Source organism: Plodia interpunctella, chromosome 3, assembly GCF_027563975.2.
Source record: "Plodia interpunctella isolate USDA-ARS_2022_Savannah chromosome 3, ilPloInte3.2, whole genome shotgun sequence".
NCBI lineage: Eukaryota > Metazoa > Arthropoda > Insecta > Lepidoptera > Pyralidae > Plodia > Plodia interpunctella.
The window spans coordinates 2,397,726-2,423,716 of NC_071296.1; the positions used below are offsets into that span (position 1 = coordinate 2,397,726).

The following is a 25,991-nucleotide window of genomic DNA, read 5'->3' on the forward strand; positions in this document are numbered from 1 at the left end:
CAAAAATGGTAAACATTGTTAATTAGCACTTTATTTATATCAAAATAATAATCATAATCCAAGTTAGTCAGAAATATACAATTCATTAAAAAAATACCTGACTGGAATTAAATAGAACAAATTAATTATTGAATCTTACAAGATTTTCAAATTACACAAACTACATAAAATTAACATTCAGCTATTAGTAATTTACTAATGATCGCAATGCCAACCTGCAGCACGACCCTTCTATATAAATCTCCCATTACACTAACCATAAAAAATTCTAAATAAATTAATATACAGTCCATTTCCATTGTAAATGTTCAAATTTAGGAAGTAAACTATAGACAAATCAGGTATTAGATGTTTAGAGTTAGAAATAGACATATAAAATACTAATATTGCGAAAATGCTCTGAAGCAACATAGAAAACAGAAGCCTGTATATTAAATTGTCAGAAGTTTTATACAAAGAAATCTGTTCACAATTTTTTGTTTTTGTATGTCCTAGCTGCCACAATATAATTTGTCCAATTGTCTTTGTAAATTGTGTGAAGTTACTGCTGGGGTGTCAGGCACACGGTCACCACGATGTTTCACAACTGGAGTGTTCAAAAAATTCATCTGTTCTTTCATCTTCATGTATATATTCAGTGCTTTGCCTTCTATATCTTTGCTTGGAGATTGAAAACCGCTCGATACATTTGGCATTGATTTATAAAAAACCTTTTTTCTCAAACATAAATTTTTCTTTGGTATTTTGTATGATGGTGATTTAGCACATGATTTTATAACTGAACACCGTTTGCCAAGTGCAGGGCTTTTTTCAGGACTACTATTTGAGGAACCTTTATTGGATTTTGGTGTAATTTTGATTTCATCAACTAAAGTTTTATCTTTATCATGTCCAGTTGTTGTTTGTGCCTTCCTCTTTTCATTTATTAATTTCTGTACATATTTTAAAGATTTAATTTGTGATTCTTTAATATTGTTCAAAGTTTTTATGCCATTTTCTATCATCTTTATGTTGTTTTCAGTTTGTCTCTCGACTTCTATGAGGTCTTCAAGCTCAGTACTTGCTTTTTCATTATTGGTAACGGATGCTTTATTGAGTAATTCACACAGAGACACTATAACACTCTCTTCTCTCTGATTCTCCTGTTTATTGTTGGTGGGCTTGTCAAAGCACATGATAGTGTTGTCGTGGTACATGGCTGAGCTTTCCAATTCACTAGAATTATTGAAATACTCTTGGACATTACGGTATTCTTTGAAAGGTGTAGACACTGGAGGTGTTACTTCTGCTATATTTTCTAATGTATGCTCTTCAGACACCACCTTTGCTTTCATCTCTATATCATTTATGTTCTTCTCATTTTGCAGAAAACTTGCATCACAACTGGACTTCCAGGATTCATTTGATAAAGGTGTGTCTAGAATTGGTGGCATCAACTTTTTGTGGTTGAATTGTTTCCGTGGCATGAGAGGCTTTTTTATAAGATTGACCTGGTTTGAAATGTTCTCCTTGTTGGCCAGCGTCATTCTGCTTCTAACTGGTTTGTTGATTACTGGAGTTTCTGCTATGTTACAAATACCGCTGATTCTCACATTGCGGGCTGTAAGAAAATTAATCTGATAAATAGGAAAATCTGAAATGGGGTTGGTGGTATATGAAATGAAAGGCATTTTATTTGCAGACCAACTTTAAAACTATAGAATGTACTTGTTAAAAATATGCTCAACATGAAATGACAGATCCTTACATATTATTATAGAATATGTAAGGATTTGTCTATCGCATCTGTCTCTAGAATGCAATATACCCAAAAAAATACTATTTTTGTATGTATATTCATATTATAGAGATAACAGTGATTAATGAGGAATGTTTAATGATTGATGATTAATGTTGAATGATAGTTTCAGCCAAGCAAACCTGGGATGGGCTGTTAGTAATTATAATATAATTATCTCACCTTGCATTAGAGATTTCTTAGCTCTAGATTCAGGTTTGGGAAACCTTGGTGTTTCTGTAGTTGGCTGTTGTATTGTGGCTCTGGAGTTTAACATGCTCTGCAATTATATTGACGTATTAATGCCATGCTAGTGTGACTCAGAAATATTTAGTTGTTTTTTTGTGGATATCATGTTGGCTGTTACCGACCCCACATAAAGTGGGATAAGGGTAGGCTGATGATGATCATGTTGGCTGTTATCATGATTTTGGCACACTGCAGTATAATTAGGCCTCATTGACATAATGGTTAACATGCCTATTGCCTGTCGGTTACACAGGAGGTTCAATCCCTGGTCAGGTTAATATAGAAAATTATCTTTTTCTGATCATAAATTACTATAATCATTATAATTAAATAATTTATTTATAAATATGTATTATTTGTTATAAAATGTAGTATCATTCTGGGTACTTTGTCCCTATATGTATATTATTGTTAATACCTCAGCCTTCTTGGTGGGCATCTTGGCATCTGTTGCTAGGCAACAACATGGTTGTTAGACATGAAGAGGAAATGGCTTGCTACAACTTAAAACATTTTACTATTTTCAACAAATATAATAATAACAATTGGCAAGCAATATTCAATTCTAAAATATGAAAATCCTCAAGCAAACATATTTTTTTTGTTTTTATTTTTTTTTGAGGATGTTTCAACAATTTATAATAATAATTTGTCATCTTCGAAATGGGTAGCATCAGAACAATGTTTGCTTGAGGATTTTCTTATCTTAGAATTGAATATTGCTTGCCAATTGTTATTCCTCCACCTTTATTGCTTACCAAGAAGGCGGAGGTATTAACAATTATATTTATTATTACTTTTATTATAGAATGTTTGTGTTATAGTAACCAATCAAGAAAGTTAAAAGTTAAATTACCTTGGGTTTTGGTTGAAAATTGAGAGCTTTCCTGACAGAGTGGTTCTTCATCTGCCCATCAGCTGTATGGCTGATCTTTTTATCCACTTTCACGGACGAGTTCCAATTTTTTCTGGCAGATGCAGCATTTTGAGGACACCTTCTGGGAGACTTCACTTTTAAAGCTGAAATAAGTTAGTAGTGTAGTTAGGATTGTCAAAATAAGAATATTTTAATTTTTTTCTAAGAACATTTTTTTTTTGTACATCAAGTATAAGGTAAACCCTAAGGTTGACTGGAAGTGATCACTTTAGCGATCCACAATCACTGTTGTGCCTTCCATTTGTATTGTATTTGATATTTCTTTTCCGCATTTAAACTTGGTGCAATAAAAAGTATTGTATAAGAATATTTTAAATTTATAATTGGTCTATATTATGAGAGACCTTTTATCTGATATTATAAACATGTTACTTGGAATATGTTTATAAAAATAATGTTAATGAAAATAACTGGAAGATTAACTAGGTAAACACAAGTACAATAAAAATATGTATGTGAACTAAAGTGGCTAGTTACACTTGTAACAGGTAAGTACCTAGCGCAAGTTATCAATATCTTGTACCCTTAAATGTAATGGATGGTGATGAAAGTAATTATGACAATTACCTAGAATATCAGCCCTCATTTCAGCGATAGTTAATGGTTTCAACACTTTCTCAGCAGTTCGTGTCTGTGCTATTGTTTTTCGTGGTTGTTTCTGGGCCGTCAGAGTTTGAAGAGCGTCCTTAGTTAAAATACCTGAAAGAGTTTGAATGAGTCATATGAATAATCAATATTACATAGTCAACAATTCTGCAATAAGAATTAAAAACTTTTACATTTAATTATGATATGTAAACGCTCTGAAATACCAAGTATTATTTTCAAAGCTGAGCGTACCTACATAAACAAAACATACTTACCACTGAGTCCTGGCAGTAATTCTGCCATTGTCTTGGGCTTCATACTTGTTGTTGCTTCCATCTTAGCAACGTGATTAATCCTAATTTAGTTTTATAACAATATATATCATATAAATTACACAAATTATTGTAATTACTATTTCACAAAACATTCAAATTATTCAAGAGTTGTCAACTGACACTTACGTCAACTCAACGGGCGTGCAAAGACCGCGCTCTTATTTATGGATAAAGATAACCATTCATTACACTGATTGAAGCCCTTTAATATGTTTGTCTGTCTGTAGGCTCGTTTTATACAAAAGGTTACGATTATGGAGCTTATAAAGTGAAATGCTCGACTATATTAATATTATTTATTATTATTAGTTATCGAGCAAAAAGAATGACTTTTCCCCTATATATAAGGGAAAAGTCATTCTTTTTTCATTTTCCAATATAATGACTAAAAAATACAAAATAGAAAGTCAACGATTGGCTTGTATTTTTGTATCTTCATATATAGTATATTGTGAAATCCATGTAATTATTCAAAGGAGGCAAATAAAACATTTAATGTAATGTTCTAAACTATGAATAAAACCCACAGAAAATTTAATTTTTATATCTGTGGGTTTTATTCACAGATTTAAAAAACTTTAAAACCGATTTGATTATATTTCTAGTTCTACATAAATAAAATAAAATAAATATCTGTGTTATAGTTACGCTAACATCCTTATCTCACATTTTTAAAACAAGATCTTTTTAGGTTTCGTCGAGGGTGGTGCGTGAGTCTCCTCGCTCGTACTCATGAAGTTATAGGAAATTTTTCTCTCTTCTCTTTGCACGCTGAAAGCTAAAACTATACGGTGATGTGATGATTATTATACTTATTTACTTCGTAGTGTATAAGAAAGAGAAATCGGGCTACCGATGAAAGAGATAACAATATACCATAAATAAATTTCTGGCTCCGGCTTACTCACAGCTTCATGCTCGTGCAAAAAAAATACTGTCAGTCTATTGCAGTCACTGTCACTTCACCGCTATTATCAATGTCAAAGACAAAATCGTTCAACAGAACTGCACAGCACTTTTCTCTTAGCTAGTATTTTATTTAACATTTTGCTTTTGTCGAATTTGTTTGCGCGTTGTTTGTTTACGTAGGTACTAGAACTGGATAAGTTTTATGAAGATGGTGACATGTCTAAAAATTAATGGATTTAATGAATTCGTTGAATATGCAGAAAACATCAATAGCGATGGCCCACCGGTTTTCTTCTATTTCACTGGCGATAAGTTACCGGATGGTCAGAGTTGGTGTCCGGATTGTAATGTAGGTAAGTACCACACCACCCATTATTATCACGAATCATATAAACAAGAGGCATGTACTTTATTCGAAACGCAATCCATACACGGTTTTCTCTCTACTAAAAGTGTATTTGTTGAGGTTAAAGCACTAGGGTGATAACCTCCATAGAGAAATCAAAAAATGTAAAAAGAAAATAACATTAGACATTGTCAGTTCTTATGCGAAAATAAAACTCTGCAATAGGTTTTGTGACCAGCACAAATAAAACAGTAAAATCCTTGTCAATCATGAAGAATTCAGGGATTACTAGAAAAATTAATATTGGGTTGGGCCTCTAAGTCTGCAAATATGACCATAATGTTTATAGAGAATGAAGTAGTTTAATCGATCGATCGCGACACTGAAAATTGGTATGTAGATAATGGTGCGACGAGTCATGTGACAAACCGGGATGATTTTTTCCAACATTTTGAACATTTTAACGATGATCGTACTGTAACGACGGCTAATGGCAATATGATTCGAGCCAAAGGCAAGGGCACAGTAATAATCAAAGCAAATGTGAAGGGAAAGCGACAGCGAATTCTCTTGCAAGATGTTTGGTATGTCCCAGCCATTAATAAGAACTTTTTTTCGGTTCTTGCGCTTCACGACAAAAGCCCAAATAGTTTATTCTCATCGACGACAAAAGAATGTACCGTCTTTGTCAATGGAGTACCGAAACTATATGGAAAACGTCAGAAGCAAGGAGGTTTATACAGACTGGACGCAGTTAATGTTAAACCAGAGAATGCACCTGAAATTGATGCAACTGAAGCGACGATGCAGCTATATCATGAGATTAAGAGGCAAGTAAAAGTTGTAGTTAAACGTGAACTAGGGCTCGATTTACCACTTGATAAAGAGATATGTGATGGTTGCATTTATGGGAAAGCTCATAGACTTAAATTTGGTACGAGAGATAGAGCCACCGCACCAGGGGAACTCGTTCATACAGATGTATGTGGACCGTTTCAATCAAGTTACTCGAAGTTACAATATTATGTTCTGTTTAAAGATGACTTCACTGGCTATCGTATAGTTTATTTCTTAAGACAAAAGTCAGAGGTCAAGGATAAACTCGCCTTGATGCTAGCTCAGACTAAGACACAAGGACATACCGTAAAATGCCCACTTAGCGATTCTGGTAGTGATTTGTGTGTGAAGATGAAGTGAAGATTTGCCGAACAAATTGGTTGTCGAATAACCAATCTGTTCGGCAAATCTTAGATTCTTACGGAATAAGACAAAGACTTGTAATGCCATACACCCCAGAACAAAATGGTGTAAGTGAGCGAGAGAACAGGACACTTGTTGAAACTGCACAGGGTATACCTATATATATATATATATATATATATATATATATATATATATATAGGTATATATATATCAATATATATATCCTCCCCTGTCCTTGTCATTGAGACTAATAAAAGGTGAAATTCGCATAAATCATTTGTCAAAAAACCAAACTTTTTGTTAAAATGTCAGGTTGAAAAATAATCATGGAATTAGTAGGTAGGTACTCCGAAGTACTTATTAAATCCATGAAAATAATATAAAATTGACAGTTATGTAACTTGTCAGAAATGGTTGGCAAATGCAAAATCAAGAAAACAATTCAAAATTTGAACAATTATGAAGAATTCTCCGTTTATGTGAATGGCTTGCCGGAGAAAGGGCATAGTGTGTATTTCTTTTTTACAGGATCTAAAAAAGAAAATGGAAGAAGCTGGTGCATGTATTGTCAAATTGGTGATGATCTTTTGATGTTTTGTTTCAATCCCCTTAATGTTTCTGTTTGCAGTAAAATTTTGTATACTTACTGAGTATTTCTTTTACAGCGGAGCCAATTGTAAAAGCTTACTTGGAAGAGCTGAAGAAGAGTGTTATATTTGTCTTTGTTCAAGTTGGCGATCCAACTACGTAAGTTTTACATGTCAGAGTATATAGATATGTATTCTAATTGTAGTATTTTTATTTATCCATAAAATATTAAGTAGGTAAAAATTTTAACGAATTATGGCTTGTTAATTTTGTTTCACCCAAAAACCAGCCTAGTGTTGCTTTTTTTCATGTCATTATTTTTTAAACTATATAGATATAGTTCAAAAATAATGACATCAAAAAATGTATTTAGGTACATATACTTGTTGATACAGGTGGAGGGACAGAGCATGTCCATTCAGAACGGACGCGCGCACAAAACTACTGGTGATTCCCACCATTATAAAGTGGAAAGGAGTTCAGAGGCTGGAGGGTGAGCAGTGCGCTAAGAGAGATCTTCTCCAAATGATGTTTGAAGAAGAGGAAGATTAATTTATTATGTTGAGTGCAGGTCGATATGTATGTGGTACGAGATTAAATAGAGGAATCGTGACTGCTGTGATTATAACAAAATATGTTGAAAATTAGTCGGGAGTTCCAGTTGTTTAATTTCGTAAGACTTCCGGCTGTTCTGAAGTCCTTGACCACCCCTGTTAGGACTCAAAATGTTTCTTTTGTAGAAGCAGAGCATTTGTTAGCTCCTAATGTTATGTCAGTCAGTACTCTTGATTTGAAGTGTAGCGTTGCTTCCACGTTACTCCTTAGCTTAGCCAGTATGTTATCTGAAACCAAATGGTTTCAGAGAAAATACAGCTTAAAACAATTTTGTGGCATATCTTATATTTTATTACCTACCTGTGTTGCGACTAGCAAGAATTTCACATAAAATTTTACAAAAAATTATAATTTATGAAATTGTATTTTGTACTTATATTAATGAAATTGTATATATATGCCTTTCCGTTCAGTACCAAAAGGTAATTAAATGTGGTCATTTTGTTAAGCTCACATTCATTGAAATATTAATTATGAAATAATAAATGTTAATTTACATTTTTACAATTGCTCTTCTTGTAAAATATCTGTAACACGTTGTAACGATCCTTGCATGTAAATGTATAACATGTGTATTGTATATATGAAGACTTAATCATAAGAATTTGTTATCTTGAATTGTATCGAAAGCATTTACACAATTTTTAATCAATAAAAATGTCATATATCAGTAACTTTTATTTCAGTACAAAACCTTATCATAATTACATTGCAATATTTTTATATCTGTAATATTACACAAGATTGTGCACCTTTGTCATGTAAATTGTATTAAATACCACTGCTATACATATAGCACCTTATAACAATAACAACCATCACAATTATTCTACTAATAAATCTATGAAAGACAAGCAACATGTCCGGCTTTGCTTGGCACCTGGCATCACTAGGTGTGAATCATTGAACTATATTAGTAGTACAATCAACAGCACATCAACCTACCCGAATTCATTGCAAATTCGCCGCTGTTATAGCAACATAGAAGTTCATGCAGGGTAACTTGATGTGCTGTTTTCTGTACCTACATACATTTGTCTCGATGTCATGAATGTGTAATAAGATATCAATATGTATTGATATGTTATTCTAAAAGTTATTGCTTGGAATCATAGCAATAACGTAATATTAAGAAGAAATATTAAAAAAAAAGTTGACTATTTTGCCAGCTTCACATCGTCACCGATCTCAGACACATGCCGGCGCGAATGCGTGAACATTGCGTAGTTAATATGAGTGCTTTTATTAACCGCAATGAAAAATCAGCAATGTAAGTAATAACGAACCCTCGAAGTTTGGCAAACTGTTCGAAGTGTGTGAAGTTGGTAATACAAAAACTGTTCCTATGACCATACAGGAAGCTATATCGTGTACAATCTTACCTCGTAGGTACAGTACATCAACCGAACAACAAAATTCGCCGGTATTAGGTATACGTATGTTTATTGCGACAGAGGTCCATGTATAGTAACATGCTTTTAATTGTATTGCTGTGGTGTTCCCGATAGTACTTTTTGCTAGGTAATTTGGAAGTTGATATATACTCTACCCAGTGACTCTACTCATGAACCCCGACAGTTAAATCGTGAAATTGGGTCAGACGTTGATTGCAAACGGACACCAAGATATGTGAAAATATAAGCTATATAGTAACTTATTTGTTCTATAACAATGGTCTATCTATAATAATGATTTGTATTGTACGTATTGTCATTGTTACCTTAATTAACTATAGAAACATAGAAACCTATATACCTAATTTATTAATTTACTATCTGTTGTGTCAATGACATATTCTGTCGTATATCATCTATTTTATGGTTTTCCGTGATAATTTCCACACACATTTTTCACATATCTGAGCCTAAATGCAATAGTTGTATGTATTTTTTGTACTTACAATACGGTTAACAATAATATATAGTAATTTCACTGACCGCTTAATAGTACTTTAGATATCAATTATCTAATCTTAACTAAATAAACCACTAGTCGTCTACAGAAATGTCATAGCTACCTTTATGTAAATGTATTTAAAATATTACAGTCATTTATCAATTTTGTGGCTGTTTATAAAAATGTTGTGTGTCTTTATGTTTATAAACTTATATTCACTAGCGACCTTCCCAGCTTCGCAGATTCCTAGCCCCAGGAATCACGTTATCTATTGGTGAAAACCATACGAAAATCCGTCGGGTAGTTTTTGAGTTTATCCCGTTCATACAGACAGACAGTCGCGACAGTGGGACTTGTCTTTAAGCTGTAATATGTAGTCGACGTTGTAAGCAGTAATATGTAGTCGACATATCTGTAGACATATCACACGTCAAGAGGACAAAGTACAATATTGCATTTCACTTCTCACTATCGAGTCGATTCGAAGTGAGACGCGGCCAACCAATCACATTGCGGTGTGGTTGTTGTTGCCTCACAATGGCGTACTGGGATTGGTTAGCTGCGTCTCACTGCGAATCGAGTGATGGTGATATGTAAATAGCAAAGTCGCACTACGCCACAGAAACCATCAAAATTATTCTCTTGTCTCTTTTTCATATTCTCTTTGTCTCTTTCGCACGTTAGTTTTAATCAAACCTGTGGATCCGAACAACCTAAACAGCTAAACTAAATAACTTGGCTACTAGTTAATATCACATTTAGCTGGAAGACGCGACGGGGTCTGTGGTCTCCTCTGGCATGTCACTGATGTTGAGGTCCCGGCTCGGATCGGTCACCACCACGTCATAGTATACCTTCTTGCTCCTCAGGAAGGCGTTCTTGTTGTCAAACACTACGGAATCTGTAATATAATACAAGAAAATAATCAGTTTCTTTTCATTTATAGCCACAGAGTAAATATACCTACAGAGGAACTGTTATTATATTGTACAACCTGTGATAATAAAGTAACTAGAATTTTAGTAGAAAGTATTTAGTATAGTTTTATACATATAGTTAATACAATGTACCACTGTTTTTGGTAAGAAACAAAAGAATTTAATGAGTCTGAGGTTGCCCTAGAGTGCAGGGAGTACCTAATAAATAAATGAGCGAAACTGTGAGGTGGGGCTAGTGTACAGGGGGCAGGGAGTAATAAAGAAACTGTGAGGAGCTAGAGTGCAGGGAGTAATAAAGAAACTGTGAGGAGCTAGAGTGCAGGGAGTAATAAAGAAACTGTGAGATGCTAGTGTGCAGGGAGTAATAAAGAAACTGTGAGGAGCTAGAGTGCAGGGAGTAATAAAGAAACTGTGAGGTGCTAGTGTGCAGGGAGTAATAAAGAAACTGTGAGGAGCTAGAGCGCAGGGAGTAATAAAGTAACTGAGGTGGAGCTAGAGTGCAGGGAGTAATAAAGTAACTGAGGTGGAGCTAGAGTGCAGGGAGTAATAAAGAAACTGTGAGGAGCTAGTGTGCAGGGAGTAATAAAGAAACTGTGAGGTGCTAGTGTGCAGGGAGTAATAAAGAAACTGTGAGGAGCTAGAGTGCAGGGAGTAATAAAGAAACTGTGAGGTGCTAGTGTGCAGGGAGTAATAAAGAAACTGTGAGGAGCTAGAGTGCAGGGAGTAATAAAGAAACTGTGAGGAGCTAGAGTGCAGGGAGTAATAAAGAAACTGTGAGGTGCTAGTGTGCAGGGAGTAATAAAGAAACTGTGAGGAGCTAGAGCGCAGGGAGTAATAAAGTAACTGAGGTGGAGCTAGAATGCAGGGAGTAATAAAGTAACTGAGGTGGAGCTAGAGTGCAGGGAGTAATAAAGTAACTGAGGTGGAGCTAGAGTGCAGGGAGTAATAAAGAAACTGTGAGGAGCTAGAGTGCAGGGAGTAATAAAGAAACTGTGAGGAGCTAGTGTGCAGGGAGTAATAAAGAAACTGTGAGGTGCTAGTGTGCAGGGAGTAATAAAGAAACTGTGAGGAGCTAGAGTGCAGGGAGTAATAAAGAAACTGTGAGGTGCTAGTGTGCAGGGAGTAATAAAGAAACTGTGAGGAGCTAGAGTGCAGGGAGTAATAAAGAAACTGAGGAGCTAGAGCGCAGGGAGTAATAAAGTAAATGAGGTGGAGCTAGAGTGCAGGGAGTAATAAAGTAACTGAGGTGGAGCTAGAGTGCATGGAGTAATAAAGAAACTGTGAGGAGCTAGAGTGCAGGGAGTAATAAAGAAACTGTGAGGAGCTAGTGTGCAGGGAGTAATAAAGAAACTGTGAGGAGCTAGAGCGCAGGGAGTAATAAAGAAACTGTGAGGAGCTAGTGTGCAGGGAGTAATAAAGAAACTGTGAGGAGCTAGAGTGCAGGGAGTAATAAAGAAACTGTGAGGAACTAGAGTCCAGGGAGTAATAAAGAAACTGTGAGGAGCTAGAGTGCAGGGAGTAATAAAGTAACTGAGGTGGAGCTAGAGTGCAGGGAGTAATAAAGTAACTGAGGTGGAGCTAGAGTGCATGACTCACAGGTGGCGGGCCCGGAGACGGGCAGCAGGCCGAGGTGCGCGCGGCCGGCGGCGAGCCGGCGCGGCGCGAGCGCCTCCGACTGCTGCCCGCGCGCGTCGCGCCGCAATATCGAGAACTTTATGTCGTGGCTGTCCACGCCCACTTCCCATCTGCACACAAACACCGTGTACACTGAAGGTAATACGTTTTGTCGAATGACACAGAAGCGATGCTCGTTGTGACGAAAATATTTCAATAATTTTCACGGTAATCTAGGGCGAAAAATTTTTAAGCCGCCATGTCGAACGACACTGCAGCGAATACTGATAAATAAATTCAGTTAGATTTATTTGGTTTGATTTATTAGTTTATCTGTCAGATTACAATAAAATACCTATTTTATCAGAAAATGGTGAACCCCCAACGGCATGTTTCATCTCATTTTGAGAAAATATCGTATTGTACCTAATGTAATCTGACAACAAAATACTTAACTACTAGATAAGTCTGCCTGAAGTTATTTGCCAGTTGGGCATATAATTATAATAATACACCCAAAATTTGTCAAACAAGTCTCACTAAAATTATGTCCGTGCAGTATTGTTGAGGCGCTCTCTCGTCGGAAGCCGATCCTGCGTGCACCTTCAGGTGCATCCGGAAACCGAATCAACGTGGAAATATTCTCAACTGTGCAGGACAAGCTTGTTGATTACATACAAATAAAGAATAGGTGAAACTAAATTAAAAAAACCTGTCAGAAAAATATCTTACTTCAACACGCTCTCGGATTCCGGACACAGCAGATCAACGGTATGTTTCTCCCCGGTCTTGATGGTCACCCGCGTGTACTGCTTGTCATCAGGCGACGAGTTCTTCAAGTAGTAAGACTTCGGGACTTTTCCTCCTTGACGCACCTGCGAGCAATGATTCCTCCACAATTGTTAACCGTAGACAACGAAAACTTTAGAATCAAAGTTGGAACAGCAGTCGCTTACAAGAAAGGGAAATGCGTATTAGAAATATACGAATAGGAACTGGACAGAGCGTTCATATCTTTGGTCCTTCATCGGGGACCTGGTTTTATATGGTCAATCTGTCGTTTTGTATAAGATGGGCCGGGAAGTTGTGTGAATATGTTTACGACAGTCTTCCATCTCATTAGACTACGCTAGTTATCGTCGTCACATCGTCTTTAGATTATGTGTCTTTATTTTTGTATTTGACTTTGTTTTAAATGGACAGTAGGTAGATGGGCAATGCCATTTTCAGCCATTTGCTGAGAAGTAACACGTCTGACTAACGATTTAGCCCTTAACCTTTTTCAGTAACAAAATAATATATAAACCATTCTGAGACTAAATTAATTTGCTGCACATTTACTGGTTAACACATTCTGCCTTATGGCTCATCCGACCCTATAAATATCTATTCTATAATCTATCTATATACATATAATCTTTATGTATATTCCGATATTTTCCATTTACTTTATCAAGCAAGGTCAAGAATTAGCAGAAAGCCACTTACAATGAGAGCACACCTCGGGTCGCCATTTTCGTCGACCATATTCCCGCCATAATGCACTGGCAGCTGTTCCTTGTCTATGATCGTGAGAACCTGCGCTTGCCATTTCTTGGAATCAGAGCCGTAGATTCTGATCTTCGATATCGTGTACTCGTGCATAAACTTCTTTATGATGGAAAACGCCAGGGAGAAGACTTTGGGAGCTGAAATTATATCAAAACACAACTTGTTACCTATTATAATTAACAACTGCACTTGCAAATTTTTGAATGCTGAATTCTTTTTTCATAGAATTTGTTAATAGTTGATTATTTATCTATTTTTTTACAAGTACAATGGGTGAACGAGCATTCGGGTTGCCTACCTAATGGTAAGCAAAAACCGCAGCCCATATACCATGAACATTATAAATGGCTAAATTTAAAATATAATTGCATACCACCGATATTTGAATTGGTCTAAGTACTCCCAAATTTGCGAAGATACAAAATAACGAATAGCGAAACGATTCAGGCCTAGACGGCGTTGAATCGATGACTGAAGAAATCACCATTAACAATGAAGCATGTCTTGAGGATTTCGGGGTAGTTTGCCTCGTAGATCTGCAGCAGTGTGAAGACCATCTCAGCGGCTGGTTTCCACGCGTACTGCCTGAGGTTGAACCCCTCCAGGTCGAATATTACTGTCACCTGAAATATAATTAATTTTGCGTTGAGATTAGGGATTTGGAGGGATATTAGGAGCACCAATAATTAGTGAGCATGTTTGAAAAGACGAGTATAGAGGCAGGACAGTGGTCAATAGTGGCAGGAAAAGATATTTGTAAATCTAGGTATCACCGTGGAACACAGGCGTGACAATATGTATGAAATCAAACATTAAGTTGCAGAGTTTATGTAATAAAAGGATTGAATGAAAAAAGGAATAGCAGGATTTACCTTCAAAGCCGCTGGTCCGTGCTCCAGAGCCTGCTTCCTGGCTGACGCGAGGTATTCCTCCAGCGTCTTGATCACCATCCTGATGACATCCATCCGGCTCAGTGAGTGCAGCATGCCCCACACGTCCAGACCCACGAACGGAACTATTATAACTATGAAAAAATAAGTGCTTTAAAGTTGCAAGAAGTTGTTTATATTAACATGTCGATTCCTGGGTGTGATAAAATTACGAGCTTGAATTTTGTAATGTCAGAATAGTTTTCAAAGACTACTTTTCTAGTTTCTATTGTAAAATTCGGGATCTTCTGTGTTTATGGTTAACTGGTTTAGTTTAATTAGGGTGATGAGAGCTCAGATCAATTACCTAAAGATGAGAGAGTATTTCCTTGTCGGATAATGTCACAATGCGCAATTGTTCTTTTAATTTCCTTGTGCCATAATAATATAATAACATGTAGGTACCTTATATAGTCACTTCAAAGAAATTAGCACGTAGGTGTCAACGAATTACACTTAACGCTCAAGGAGGGAGAACAATGTATTGCAGTTGGAGACATACAGACTGTACGAAATTAGTTTATTTATTTTTTTCAACTGCTCAATGTAGGTATTTAATCAACTGTTCCTGACTTCTTTTTCCTAACGGCTAAAACGCTGTTTCTTCGAACACAAATGTTATAAATATTCGCAACACAAATAAAATGCGCTCACTTCATACAGTCATTGATTTATTTCATAGTTTAAGACTGAATTATACTCAAGATATCGAGTTTTTATTTCAAATTATTTTTGATAATTTAAGGATGTTCAAGAACGTTGTTGAAGAACGTTGGTAAGTAGGTAAGTACATAAAATTTAACCCATGTTTCAAGTTAATTTTTCGCATACTATTGTATGTGACATTTTTCATTTTTCAACCGCATAACAATCTGATGAGTTGACTTACTCGGAGATCCCTCTTTGTCGAAACCGGTACTACCGCTGGGGAAGTATTTCTGCAATACTTCTGGAGGCTCCCAAGTCTGTAGTGTGGTGTCTATCTCCCACTTTTCCCGCCATTTCATTGACTGAAAAGTTATAAATTATGTCGATATAAGTAAGTTAAGTAACCAACTTTATATAAACTCTTATTTTGTTTACTTTTCCTTAAGATTTTTACATCTATTATAAAAAATGTGAGATGGGACATATGGTAATAATATAAATGAAATTAGTAGGCATCAATCATTATGCAATGTCTGTCTAATCTTTAAAATACTTAGAAATAAGTATAATATACCGTCTAAAAATACTTAGATATAATGTCAACATCAATCAAATAAAATCGTAATGATTGCCTTTTGTATTTGTTATTTAGGGAATCAATTAAATAGGTCTTTAAAGAAAGTACCTACTTACAAGCGTTTTCTGAAGATTTTAGGATTTAGGTTCGAGAAAAGCATATTTTAATAGATTGAGCAATTGAATTTATGTGATTATTGTTAGGTGATGACGTACTTACATCTCTCAGCATTTTCTCTGCCGCATCCGGATCCCATTGTCTGGCTGAAAATTTTGTGAAATGCTTAGTTGCTTACCTAAAACTCTTAAAAATATTAAGCATTACTAATTAATTACAAAAACTATATATTTTTATAATTACTATTATTACTATCAGCCTGGTATATTACTAGAGTATATTATATTTGTAATATGTAAATACTTACATTTTTCAAAGTCAGTTAATAATTAAATTTTGTTGGTTGCACGTTGCGATATAGAATAGGATTTCAATCTCAATTTCCCAATTAAGTAAATCTTGACTGACCTTGTCTTGGTTGTGTGTAATAATTAGTATTATTATATTGAGATTGTATAATTATCTGATTTCATAAGGTTTAGATAAATTTAGTGATTGGAACGTGAACTATAATGAACTGAATAACAAATCCAATTTTTCGTAATGGAGTTCAAACTTTCTAGTCTAGTAGGTATAACCTTCTACTCAAATAGATGCTGTGATAAGTTCTATGACTAATTAAATTTAATCTTACTCTAAGGATAATTAAGTTACATAAGTGCCTGTTTCTGTGTTCTACTATGTGGCTGTAATTAATGAATCTAAGCTTCCGGATAATATTCTCTTTATAAACAATAAGAAATCTTGCAAAACATACCGCGCAGCCACCTAAGCAAAAAGTGGTCATTGTGTTCCGGCTTCAGAACATCTTTCACGCTTCTCCGAAACTGAAACAATACATTACAAGCCATTATATTAGGTATCCGACTGTTTGCGAAGGAACCGGGAAAATAAAGGGCGTAAACTCTGGGTACCTCCTACCACAAATTATGAAAACCGTGGTTTATTATCATCGAACATAGTTATTTTATTTATTTAGTATTGTTAGCTTGTGTGTATGCGTCCCTTGCATTGTGCTTGGTGTATCCCATGGACAATGAAATGGACCTTAGTCGCGTGTAACAGTACATTTTCTTTTTCTTTTTGCTAATCAGCATTTATTTTAAGGGACTAAGGGATACCGTGTTTGCAAGTGGGGGTAAAATATCAACATATTTTTTAAATATGACTAATAATGGTAACACATACGATGAAGGTTCGGAATGAAGGTCAGGTTTGGAATAATAAAAAAAAACGATGCTTCTGAAGAAATATTAGATTACTAAACAAGAAGGAGCACCTACCTACGTATAGGTAGTTATAAAATTAAAATATTTGAACAGAATAAATTTTTTGCATCATAATTCGGCTGAATAAAAACAGTGTAAAAATTGTATTAATACAATATTTAAGTACTTCTTGTATTTACAGCAGAAAACATTTTGTCTATATATATATAACTCGAAGACATAAACACGCAAAAATGTACGTTGCTATGCAACAATATTGACATAATCGCCGCTAAAGATCAACTTTCGACGGATATATATATTTTTGTAAACACAAGTTATTTTGAAGATAGTCTACATTATATAAATCATGGGAGAAGTTGATAATATATCCACCTTCAGCGTAGATGGAGGGCAAGACACCGTCGGGCTGCCCAGGATAGTGATGGTGACCGAGGGGTCTGACACCTCAGCGTCCTCAGCCTCCTCCACATCCGCGAGCGAGGACAACTGGGCTGACCTCATAAAATCCTCGGAAATACCACCAGAATATTGGCACATACAGAAACTCGTGAAGTATATGAAAGCCGGTAATCAAACGGCTACTATGGTCGCTTTGTCATGTTTGAAAGATCACGATCTTACTATAGAAGTCAATCAAAGGGCGATACAGGAAATTGGTGGTCTTGAATTACTCGTCAATTTATTGGAGACTAGAGATTTGTGTTGCATATTGGGAGGTTTAGCAGTTCTAAAAGATATTACTCCGAATATCGAAATCCGAAAGAAAGTTACAGATCTGGGAGCTATTCCGTTATTAGTGGGATTGTTGTCAGATCCTGCCAGGGACGTGCAGATTTTGGCTGCAGAAACGATTGCCAATTTGGGTAGAATTCGAAAAAGCAGAAAGTTTTGTAGGAAGTTTGGTGGAATCCCAAAGATGATCGACCTGTTAGAGGTGAAAGAGAAGTGAGTAAGACTGATAATATATGTTAGAACTTATCATAAACTAGTCGTTACCTGCGGATTCGCCCGCCGGCAACAAGTAGCCTATGTCACTCTAACTATTTAAATACCAAACATATATTGAATACAATGTTCCGTTTTGATGTGAAAGTAGGACAAACAAACACATTATCACATTTTAAATTAACACGGTTAGAAGCATCGATTATCGATATTTCATTAATTAGTAAATTTTCAATTTTGTCATATTACTTTGTAATAATTTATAGATATTTGATAACACCACGTGAAGAGCTAAATCTTGATGAACAACAATATTTGGACATAGCTAGAGCCGGTGCTAAGGCGTTGTGGTCAATGTCGGCCTCCCAAAGAAACCGGGAGGCTATGAGAAAGTACGGGATGATACCGTTGATAGCCAACCTTCTGAAGACGATACATCTGGACGTGGCAACGCCAGCAGTGGGCCTATTGCAAATGTGCGCAAATGAGACCTCGTTCCAACTAGCCGTTCAAACAGAAAAAATGGTGGGGGATTTGATCAAGCATTTAAGCAACGAAGACAAAGATTTAAAGGTACCTAGTTATAAGCACAATATAAGGTATAGGATAACAATGGTTAACTTACTTAGAAGATGGCACGTACAAACAAAGGATACTCATACCGTTCTTGAATGAATAAATTATGAATTTTAATTAGTGACATCACTATGACTTTCCTTACGTTTCAGACCTATTGCAGCTTGGCAATATATAAGTGCGCGAGTGATCCAGTAACGAGGGACATGATTCGTGAGGCTGGAGGGCTGGAACTGTTAGTGGAGGCAGCACAGGATTCCAGTAACAGAACTAACAAGCCCTTAATGGCCGCTGTCACCGGAGCGTTATGGAAATGCGCTGACAGCGATCCAAGTATTAAAAAATTAGATGCTCTTGGTGCAGTTAGAATACTAGTCAAATTGCTCGATGATGAGAATAATGGAGTTTTAACTAATGTCGCAGGAGCATTAGCGGAATGTGCAAAATATCCACCTAATCGGGATAAAATTAGAAGCGCTGGCGGAATTCCTATGCTAAGTATGAAACTATTTTGCTTACATAGGTGATAGGTACTTAATACTAGAAGATTTTAATAAAATAAGTAATCTGACATAATTTGTTTGCAGTTCATCATCTAAACAACACACATAAACCGCTCCTAGAAAACGTTCCATTAGTTTTGATGGAGTGTGCAAAAGAACAAAACTGTATGTTAGAAATTGAAGAACTAGATGGTGTTAGGCTAGTCTGGTCGCTATTGAAGAACGACTCCAAGAAGGTGCAAACCAACGCTGCGTTGGCTTTAAGTCCTTGTGTGCAGAATGCCACAGATTCGGGAGAAATGGTCCGGTCGTTTGTTGGAGCCCTAGATCTGACTGTGGACTTGCTGGATTCTGATGACCACAACGTGCTGTCTGCCGTGTGTGCAGCTATAGCGACCATTGCTAAGGACCACGAGAATCTTGCAGTTATTTCCGATCATGGAGTGGTAGCTAAACTTTCCAAACTAGGTACGCAATTTACCTATAATGAGAAAAGTATATAGTTCTTTATAGTCGTATTTTTAACATAGCAGGACTGATTTGAAGCTTACATGGTGATACCCAAAATGTATTGCAGGTTAATATCATGTCTAGACTTCTATGGTTTTCTATAATACTCTGTTTACTTTCCTTTAAATAAAAAAGTATATGTAAAAGCCTACTCTGTGACCAGTAGGTATTAGACTTGAATAATTATGGCTGGTAGACTGGTATATGATAAAATATTCATTGTAATTTGTAGTGAGCACAACCGATGACCACTTGCGAGCAAATCTCGGTGTTGCCATAGCATACTGCTGCGACTGGGCGCAAAACCGCCAGGAGTTCGGCAGGCGTGGGGCCATTACCCCGCTTGTCAACTACATGACGTCACGGGACCCCAAAGTCCACAGGGCGACGGCTTTGGCATTGTACCATTTGTCGTTTTATTCTATCAACTGCGTGACTATGCATGCTGTAAGTATCTACCTATTGTACTTACACATTCAATTAAAATTTAAAACCTTCATAGAATTTGATAAACTGCATGACTTGGGCTGACTTTACAATAACACGTCTTCCTAGTGAAGTTAAATTATGTTTACTTTATATTGAGGCTAGGTATTAACAGGCTAGGTAGGAACGAAGAAGCGCAGTTTCACATTTATGTCTTCTGGATTTGGTGAATTTTGATGTAGGTATTTTAAGATAACACGAACTAACTTGGAACCTAGGTAACTATATAGTGTTTCACAGAGGTACTATGATACAAGGTTGTTAACAATGGTTGATACAGTCATTTAAATTATAATGATACAGTCACTAGGAGTAGGTAAACTCTGTAAATATACTACATTAGTTATTATTTGTTATTACTCTTTTCAAGCAAACTTTGTTTGCAATACGAGCTGTGAGCAATGTTAGTGGTTTTTATAGTTCAAAGCTTATTACCACACATTTATAGTTGTGTAAATAATAGCACATTCTGGAGCAAAATCCAAGTAGGAATCTAATGACATCTATATACGTAAACGAATTTACTAATAGCACCCTTTTCTGAGCTCCTCTAAAATTTCTGGTCCTTTCTCTGCAAGATACAAAAGTGGAGGAAAGTTTGTTTTATGTAGTTGACTTACGCGGTCGCTATGTAGTCTTTAAATAGCTCAAAATGCTACTTTATGATGTTAACTACATGTCATTTCAGTTCTGTGTCTACAGAAGGCTGAGTCATCAACGCAAAACTGTAGATTCACAAAATTGCAATATAGTATACTTAAACACACGCAATAAGAAATACAATTGAAATGTGATTAATGTTATCAGAAACCAGAGCTCTCACATCATGTCTTTTTTAGGCTGGCGTAGTTCAGTTCCTGCTGGAGACCATCGGCTCAAAGGACCCGATACTGCAAGAAGCCTCGGCTGGGTGTCTGTGTAACATCCGTAAGCTGGCCCTCGCCACAGAGAAGATCAAATTAAAACAATAAATTGTTCATTTATCGATATGCCTACTTATATTAATAAATTAGAATCTTTAATGTATTTAATTATGTAAATATTAGCTGAGTTGGGACATCCCGTGTGGAAACTGAACGTCATAAATACACATAAGTAGATAAATAGAAATGGGCGATATCATTTTTACCCCGCGCCCTTTATAATTCCATGATTAATATCAACAGATAAACTTCACTTTAATCGAAATCTATTGAATTTACTTTATGCAACGTTTCCGGGATTTAATATTTGTCTTGATAATAATTACTTAAGTACCAAAATTTTTGTAGGCACACACAGTTTTTGCATTGACTGAAAATCGTAATAGAAATATTTAAATCATATGCGTTGATAAATTTAACTTTTTCTATTGTGAATTTGCTTAAAAAACCTTCTAAAAATTTAGGAAAACTTATGAAATTAACTTTGATGAAGTACCAACATGATAATCTGGCCTCTATACATAGGTATACATTTGTATACTGATGTTTGCGCCGATTTCTTAACACTACCAATTTACTGTAGCCAATTTCATAACACTGCTGATGATAACCGTTTCTCATCGTAACCTTTATGCTCCGCTCTTTATGAACCCTTGAAAATACGACCCTGACTCTAAAGCTGTATCAGAAAAGAGTAAAATTAATATTACCAACGCGATTGCAGGCTGCAGGACAAACCGGTCCACAAATTACTGGCCGTAAGCATGGCTGACATTGACCTATGAGCAGTCAATTAAATAACCCAGATCGTATCCAACCACATTACATTTAAAAATAATTTAAAATCAAAATGATATTTCCGTATGGCTACAATATGCTCGTGCACCTGGGCTATAACTACCATAACTATGACTTCCTAAGTAAGACTATTCTTATAAAGAGGTAAGAGATTGATGAGAGGTAAAATTATTTCACCATTAGGAAGGTACATTATCCAAGATTGCTATAAGCTATATTTTTTCTCAAAATTCCCACCGGAGCAAAGCCCCGGGCAACATCTAGTCATATAATAATATTACAGTAGTTTTGGGAGTATCATCACATGGTATATCATATCATGGGGAAACATTTGGAAGTCTGGGTCTGGTATGGAAGGACACTATGTCCAGCCGTGGACGTAGTCCCGGCGTACGTACGGCTTAGATGAAACATCGTTTCACGTTTTTATCGCCTACTTACATCATGTAAAATTTATTCAATTATTGCATTTCACTGAGTTATGCTAACATTTCGTCAACACCCGCTCCCTGGCCTTGTCCAGGCTTCGCAACAGAGATGTGACGGGCTCTGGTGTTACCAATTATGGTTTTACACAATGTTACTCCGCATGAGATTAGTGAAAATGAGTATAGAAATCTTTTTTTTTTTTAGAGGGGTGATGATGACGCAAAGGCAGACATAATACCAAATAAAATGGAATTTCCCCATGAGGCTGGCATAGTCGCACCAAGCAACTGAAGATTGCCAAGAGCCTCGACAAAAAATAGATTTAAAAAAAATCTTTTTATTTATTTTAGTAATTTATTTAAACATTTATTTACCAAAATGGTACAAACGACGAACAGTTAATGATTAAGTAACCTTTGGTAAACCTAATACTGATTTTGATAAAGTACGTCCTATGAAAACACTGATAAATTTTGATAATATCTGTTGTTGATTTGAATATGCTTCATATTATTTGTGATTTCTATGGACCTAAGTACTTACCTCGTAATTGAGAAAACAATTTTGAAAAATAGGTAATTTTGTATGATTGTCATTATTATGACTATTGAATTAAATTATGGATAATCATACATAAACATTATGTATCTAGGTAGATTTATAATGTAAAGGATGTGAAATGCTTTGACCGGTCTTCCAATCACCTTGATAAGATTACTCCCATAACAGAATGTTGTAATTTTTTCACACCCAACTGTTTTTATTTACCGCACGCAATCTAAACCAGCTTATAATTTGAGATTACAAGTTAAATTTAGAATGTTAATATCATCGCAATTAATTGCCAAAGCAGTTAGTGATTCTTTTTTTTTTTTTTTTAATTTCACTTTCCACAGTTGCACGGAACTGTACATGTATTCGCAATGTTTAGGTAGGTAGAATTTATGTGGGTGTTTTGTGTTAGGTGTGCCTTGAAAAATAGCATTGAATTGAATACAATATTGTATACAAAAATACATAGCATCTCTCTTGCATATCTTTATACTTTTTCCGGTTTTTCCAGTAGGAAAAAGTGCACACTATGACTGACCATATTTTGGACGATTTGACACTTTGCACGATTTTGGATCACCTTTGTGGACAGGTAAATACTTATTACACAACACGCATATAACCTTACGACATCAATCACCAAGCGTTCTTGTGTTTGCCCCTTCTGTCAGGACCTACCGGCAAGTGGAGGTTGTATTGTTAAGTTGGTAGTTTTATTTGATGTTCCTTCCCAACGATTCTAGAATTGACCCGCTCACTAATATTCTTGTTATTCATAAAAAAAATTAAAGCATATTTGAAGTTATATTTGGCATTGACAGAACGAGACAAAACATACTTTAGCTTAAAGAGAATCCTTTATCTCTTTTATGAACAGTGTATATGTTTTGTGAAGGTTTTGTGCCAACCAACACAGCCTCACAGATAATGGCGGTCAATAATGGACAGTATGCAGGTAATCTCTCAATGTCCACCGCTTATGCATAACGACTAACTTGAAGTCAGGGTCGGGTCAAGAAATCTATTTAATACTAGTTATTTATAGATAAGATTTTTTACTAAAATGCCATTTTTGACCCCAGCTTTATTGTGAAAATTATGTCCGAGCATTAAACCATTGAGGAGTTCCCAATTCGTCTGGAGCCATTCCTAAGTGCACCAACAGGTCATGCTTATCATAATAATGCATTGTGGTTTAAAGTATCTGCTTCAATTTTGAGTTGCAAGAATCCACCCGACACATAGGGACATAGCGATATCATACATTCATGGTTACATTGCAAGTTGAATAAAAGCTTGATGATTGAAGATATCTTAATTGATCTCTTAATGATTTAAGAATTTTCAAGTACACTATTTTTTACTAGAAAATAGACGTCCCTTTTACGTATGTACATATATTTCTTTTATCTATGGTCTGTACCATTGTACATAGAGACCTTACAACCAAAGTAATATCAGACGATTAAAGTTGGAGCCAGATACATATAAGTATAATATGCATTATATCATGTTACAATATACATATCATGCTTATATATGTCCGTTGGAACACGTTTTGTCTATGTTTGTCAATTTTTTTAGATATGCAGAATTACATCGATTTCAGACTGACACATGGCCACATAGAACTTAACATATTCAGATTTTATGCGTATGGCTGCGGCGTATTAACTTAATATTTAGTAACATCACTATTTTAGAGCTTGTTTAACGCACTGTTACAGTTATTATAACTGCTTTAGGTTACACCAAATTATCTCTTAAAGGTCACCGGCGCGTAACCATGGCCCTTGGAACTTGAGCAACTGATTTGTGTTGAAAATTGTAACGAAAGGGCTATGGCCTTAGTGAAGTAACGATCTCTTGGTATCTAGAGTGCAATCAAATTGTAAATTAAAATTCTGAGTTTGAGGATGATGTTGAAAAATGGCAGAGTAAATTTTTCGCTATTGACGTGAATTATGAGAAAAGGAAGGATTTATTTTCAAAAACAAATGTGTAAAGAAAGCGTGAGATATATATGTATATCAGACCATAAGTCTTAGTTTAATACATTAGGTAATACTAATAAAAACAGTACTTAAAAGGGTAACTTTGACGAAAATCAATGCGAGACTACAGCGTAAAAAATATAGTACCTAACGTTGCTTTTCGTAATTTCTCTGAACATTTCACTGAAACCAAAATGGATTTCTAAATGGTTAAAAATATGCGGTCAAAATTAAAGGCAACTGGTATGGAAATTTTGATTTTAACTTACAAAAAAGGAATCAATTTTATTATAAACGATTTTCAAAACAGTTTTAAAAAATTATTAAATTAACAAAATTAAGTCAAGGTAAAGTTGTAACACAGGTAACACAGGATGGGAATTACTGTTGCATGACCCAAAATTGTATACGTATTTTCTTGTACATTAATACTTATTATTCGTACTACAAAGTCATACCAACAAACAAATAAATTCTTGAAATGATGTCATTCAGCTATTTAGTCTGCTTCGTAGTGCATTGCAAATGTTAGATAACCAAGCTTCATCAAAAACACTACCTATCTGAAGTGTTACGATTACGGCAACATTGCAAGAGTGAAATTATTGTATTTTTTTATATTTAGATCTAGTAATCAAGCAGTACAGTCAACAGCAAATTAAGCTGCACAAATTCATTGCTAATGCTACAGTGTTATTGCAGGGCAGGTTTTGCTTCCGTGCAGGCTACGATTAAATAAATAAGGGCAGGGGTACACTGAGTAAACGAGTGCATTCTACGTAGAAGCGTGTCTGTGTGCATAAACGCGTGTCATAAACTCAAATAAACTTGATTTTAACTAAGATCTTACCTGTATGAAGTCCATATTTTAATAAGTCTTCTGAAAAGTGATTCTTCGAAGTGATCTGAGCTTTTTTCGACCGTTTACTGGCTCGAAAATTGTACAGCGTGAGGCGTAGGTAGGTATTCTATAGTTTTCGAAGTTTTTTATCTTATAGAAAACGAGTTTTCCCAATATTTCGGCATCTAAAATATGCTACATTGTTGTATATTTTCACAAACGAATGCTTACATAATGAAAGGATTATTAAAATACTCTAAATTAAACGTTTTAATCGACATAGCAAAAGGCGGCAAAGCTTTTGTGTACTTAACATACAGTGCCGTACTCTGGCGGGATAAATGTGCAGTAATAGTCCCTATTGGATGTCAAGGCCTAAGTTCTG

At 35.5% G+C, this 25,991-nt stretch overlaps 4 protein-coding genes across 6 annotated transcripts in view; 2 read left to right on the top strand and 2 right to left on the bottom strand.

Moving 5' to 3' along the window:
• Nucleotides 1–13: 13 nt before the first annotated feature.
• On the bottom strand, nucleotides 14–4,019 carry LOC128683990 (uncharacterized). Its single transcript, XM_053770151.2, has 5 exons — nucleotides 3,827–4,019; nucleotides 3,531–3,662; nucleotides 2,883–3,046; nucleotides 1,961–2,057; nucleotides 14–1,600 (listed from the first exon to the last, which is right to left on the bottom strand). Exons 1-5 carry the CDS (start codon nucleotides 3,885–3,887, stop codon nucleotides 492–494), a joined length of 1,563 nt encoding a protein of 520 aa, XP_053626126.1. The 5' UTR covers nucleotides 3,888–4,019; the 3' UTR covers nucleotides 14–491.
• Nucleotides 4,020–4,870: 851 nt separating this feature from the next.
• LOC128683693 (thioredoxin domain-containing protein 17-like) lies at nucleotides 4,871–8,221 on the top strand. 3 transcript variants are annotated; one of them, XM_064437068.1, is made up of 4 exons: nucleotides 6,576–6,601; nucleotides 6,737–6,920; nucleotides 7,010–7,091; nucleotides 7,328–8,221. In XM_064437068.1, the coding sequence occupies exons 2-4, from the start codon at nucleotides 6,755–6,757 to the stop codon at nucleotides 7,482–7,484; spliced, it is 405 nt and encodes a 134-aa protein (XP_064293138.1). In that variant the 5' UTR covers nucleotides 6,576–6,601; nucleotides 6,737–6,754; the 3' UTR covers nucleotides 7,485–8,221. The 3 variants fall into 3 exon arrangements, with proteins under 3 accessions (XP_053625560.1, XP_064293138.1, XP_053625559.1); XM_053769585.1 differs by lacking the exons at nucleotides 6,576–6,601; nucleotides 6,737–6,920 and adding an exon at nucleotides 4,871–5,148; XM_053769584.2 differs by lacking the exon at nucleotides 6,576–6,601 and having other exon boundaries at nucleotides 6,675–6,920.
• The window catches only part of LOC128683687 (uncharacterized protein), a 138,064-nt gene continuing 120,280 nt past the window's right edge, over nucleotides 8,208–25,991 (bottom strand). The window contains exons 3-11 of the mRNA XM_053769579.1: nucleotides 16,575–16,644; nucleotides 15,920–15,963; nucleotides 15,365–15,485; nucleotides 14,419–14,570; nucleotides 14,031–14,169; nucleotides 13,484–13,683; nucleotides 12,728–12,870; nucleotides 11,978–12,126; nucleotides 8,208–10,344 (exon numbers count right to left, since the gene is read on the bottom strand). Coding sequence (XP_053625554.1) covers nucleotides 10,202–10,344; nucleotides 11,978–12,126; nucleotides 12,728–12,870; nucleotides 13,484–13,683; nucleotides 14,031–14,169; nucleotides 14,419–14,570; nucleotides 15,365–15,485; nucleotides 15,920–15,963; nucleotides 16,575–16,644 — 1,161 coding nt within the window. The 3' untranslated portion in view covers nucleotides 8,208–10,201. The remainder of the gene's footprint in view (nucleotides 10,345–11,977; nucleotides 12,127–12,727; nucleotides 12,871–13,483; nucleotides 13,684–14,030; nucleotides 14,170–14,418; nucleotides 14,571–15,364; nucleotides 15,486–15,919; nucleotides 15,964–16,574; nucleotides 16,645–25,991) is intronic.
• gudu lies at nucleotides 17,170–21,283 on the top strand. Its single transcript, XM_053769572.2, has 6 exons — nucleotides 17,170–17,994; nucleotides 18,261–18,567; nucleotides 18,723–19,068; nucleotides 19,158–19,541; nucleotides 19,816–20,030; nucleotides 20,909–21,283. The coding sequence occupies exons 1-6, from the start codon at nucleotides 17,396–17,398 to the stop codon at nucleotides 21,038–21,040; spliced, it is 1,983 nt and encodes a 660-aa protein (XP_053625547.1). The 5' UTR covers nucleotides 17,170–17,395; the 3' UTR covers nucleotides 21,041–21,283.

What these genes read in the sequence shown, in the direction of transcription:
- LOC128683693 (XM_064437068.1), top strand. Translation starts at nt 6,755, where the DNA reads ATGGTTGGCAAATGCAAAATCAAGAAAACAATTCAAAATTTGAACAAT. An exon ending in GTGCATGTATTGTCAAATTG is followed by an intron (nt 6,921 to 7,009) that starts GTGATGATCTTT and finishes TTTCTTTTACAG; the next exon opens with CGGAGCCAATTGTAAAAGCT. An exon ending in CAAGTTGGCGATCCAACTAC is followed by an intron (nt 7,092 to 7,327) that starts GTAAGTTTTACA and finishes TTGTTGATACAG; the next exon opens with GTGGAGGGACAGAGCATGTC.
- gudu (XM_053769572.2), top strand. Translation starts at nt 17,396, where the DNA reads ATGGGAGAAGTTGATAATATATCCACCTTCAGCGTAGATGGAGGGCAA. An exon ending in CTGTTAGAGGTGAAAGAGAA is followed by an intron (nt 17,995 to 18,260) that starts GTGAGTAAGACT and finishes AATAATTTATAG; the next exon opens with ATATTTGATAACACCACGTG. An exon ending in AGCTAAACTTTCCAAACTAG is followed by an intron (nt 19,542 to 19,815) that starts GTACGCAATTTA and finishes TGTAATTTGTAG; the next exon opens with TGAGCACAACCGATGACCAC.
- LOC128683990 (XM_053770151.2), bottom strand. Translation starts at nt 3,887, where the DNA reads ATGGAAGCAACAACAAGTATGAAGCCCAAGACAATGGCAGAATTACTG. An exon ending in ATTACTGCCAGGACTCAGTG is followed by an intron (nt 3,663 to 3,826) that starts GTAAGTATGTTT and finishes AAACTCTTTCAG; the next exon opens with GTATTTTAACTAAGGACGCT. An exon ending in TAAGAAATCTCTAATGCAAG is followed by an intron (nt 1,601 to 1,960) that starts GTGAGATAATTA and finishes ATTTTCTTACAG; the next exon opens with CCCGCAATGTGAGAATCAGC.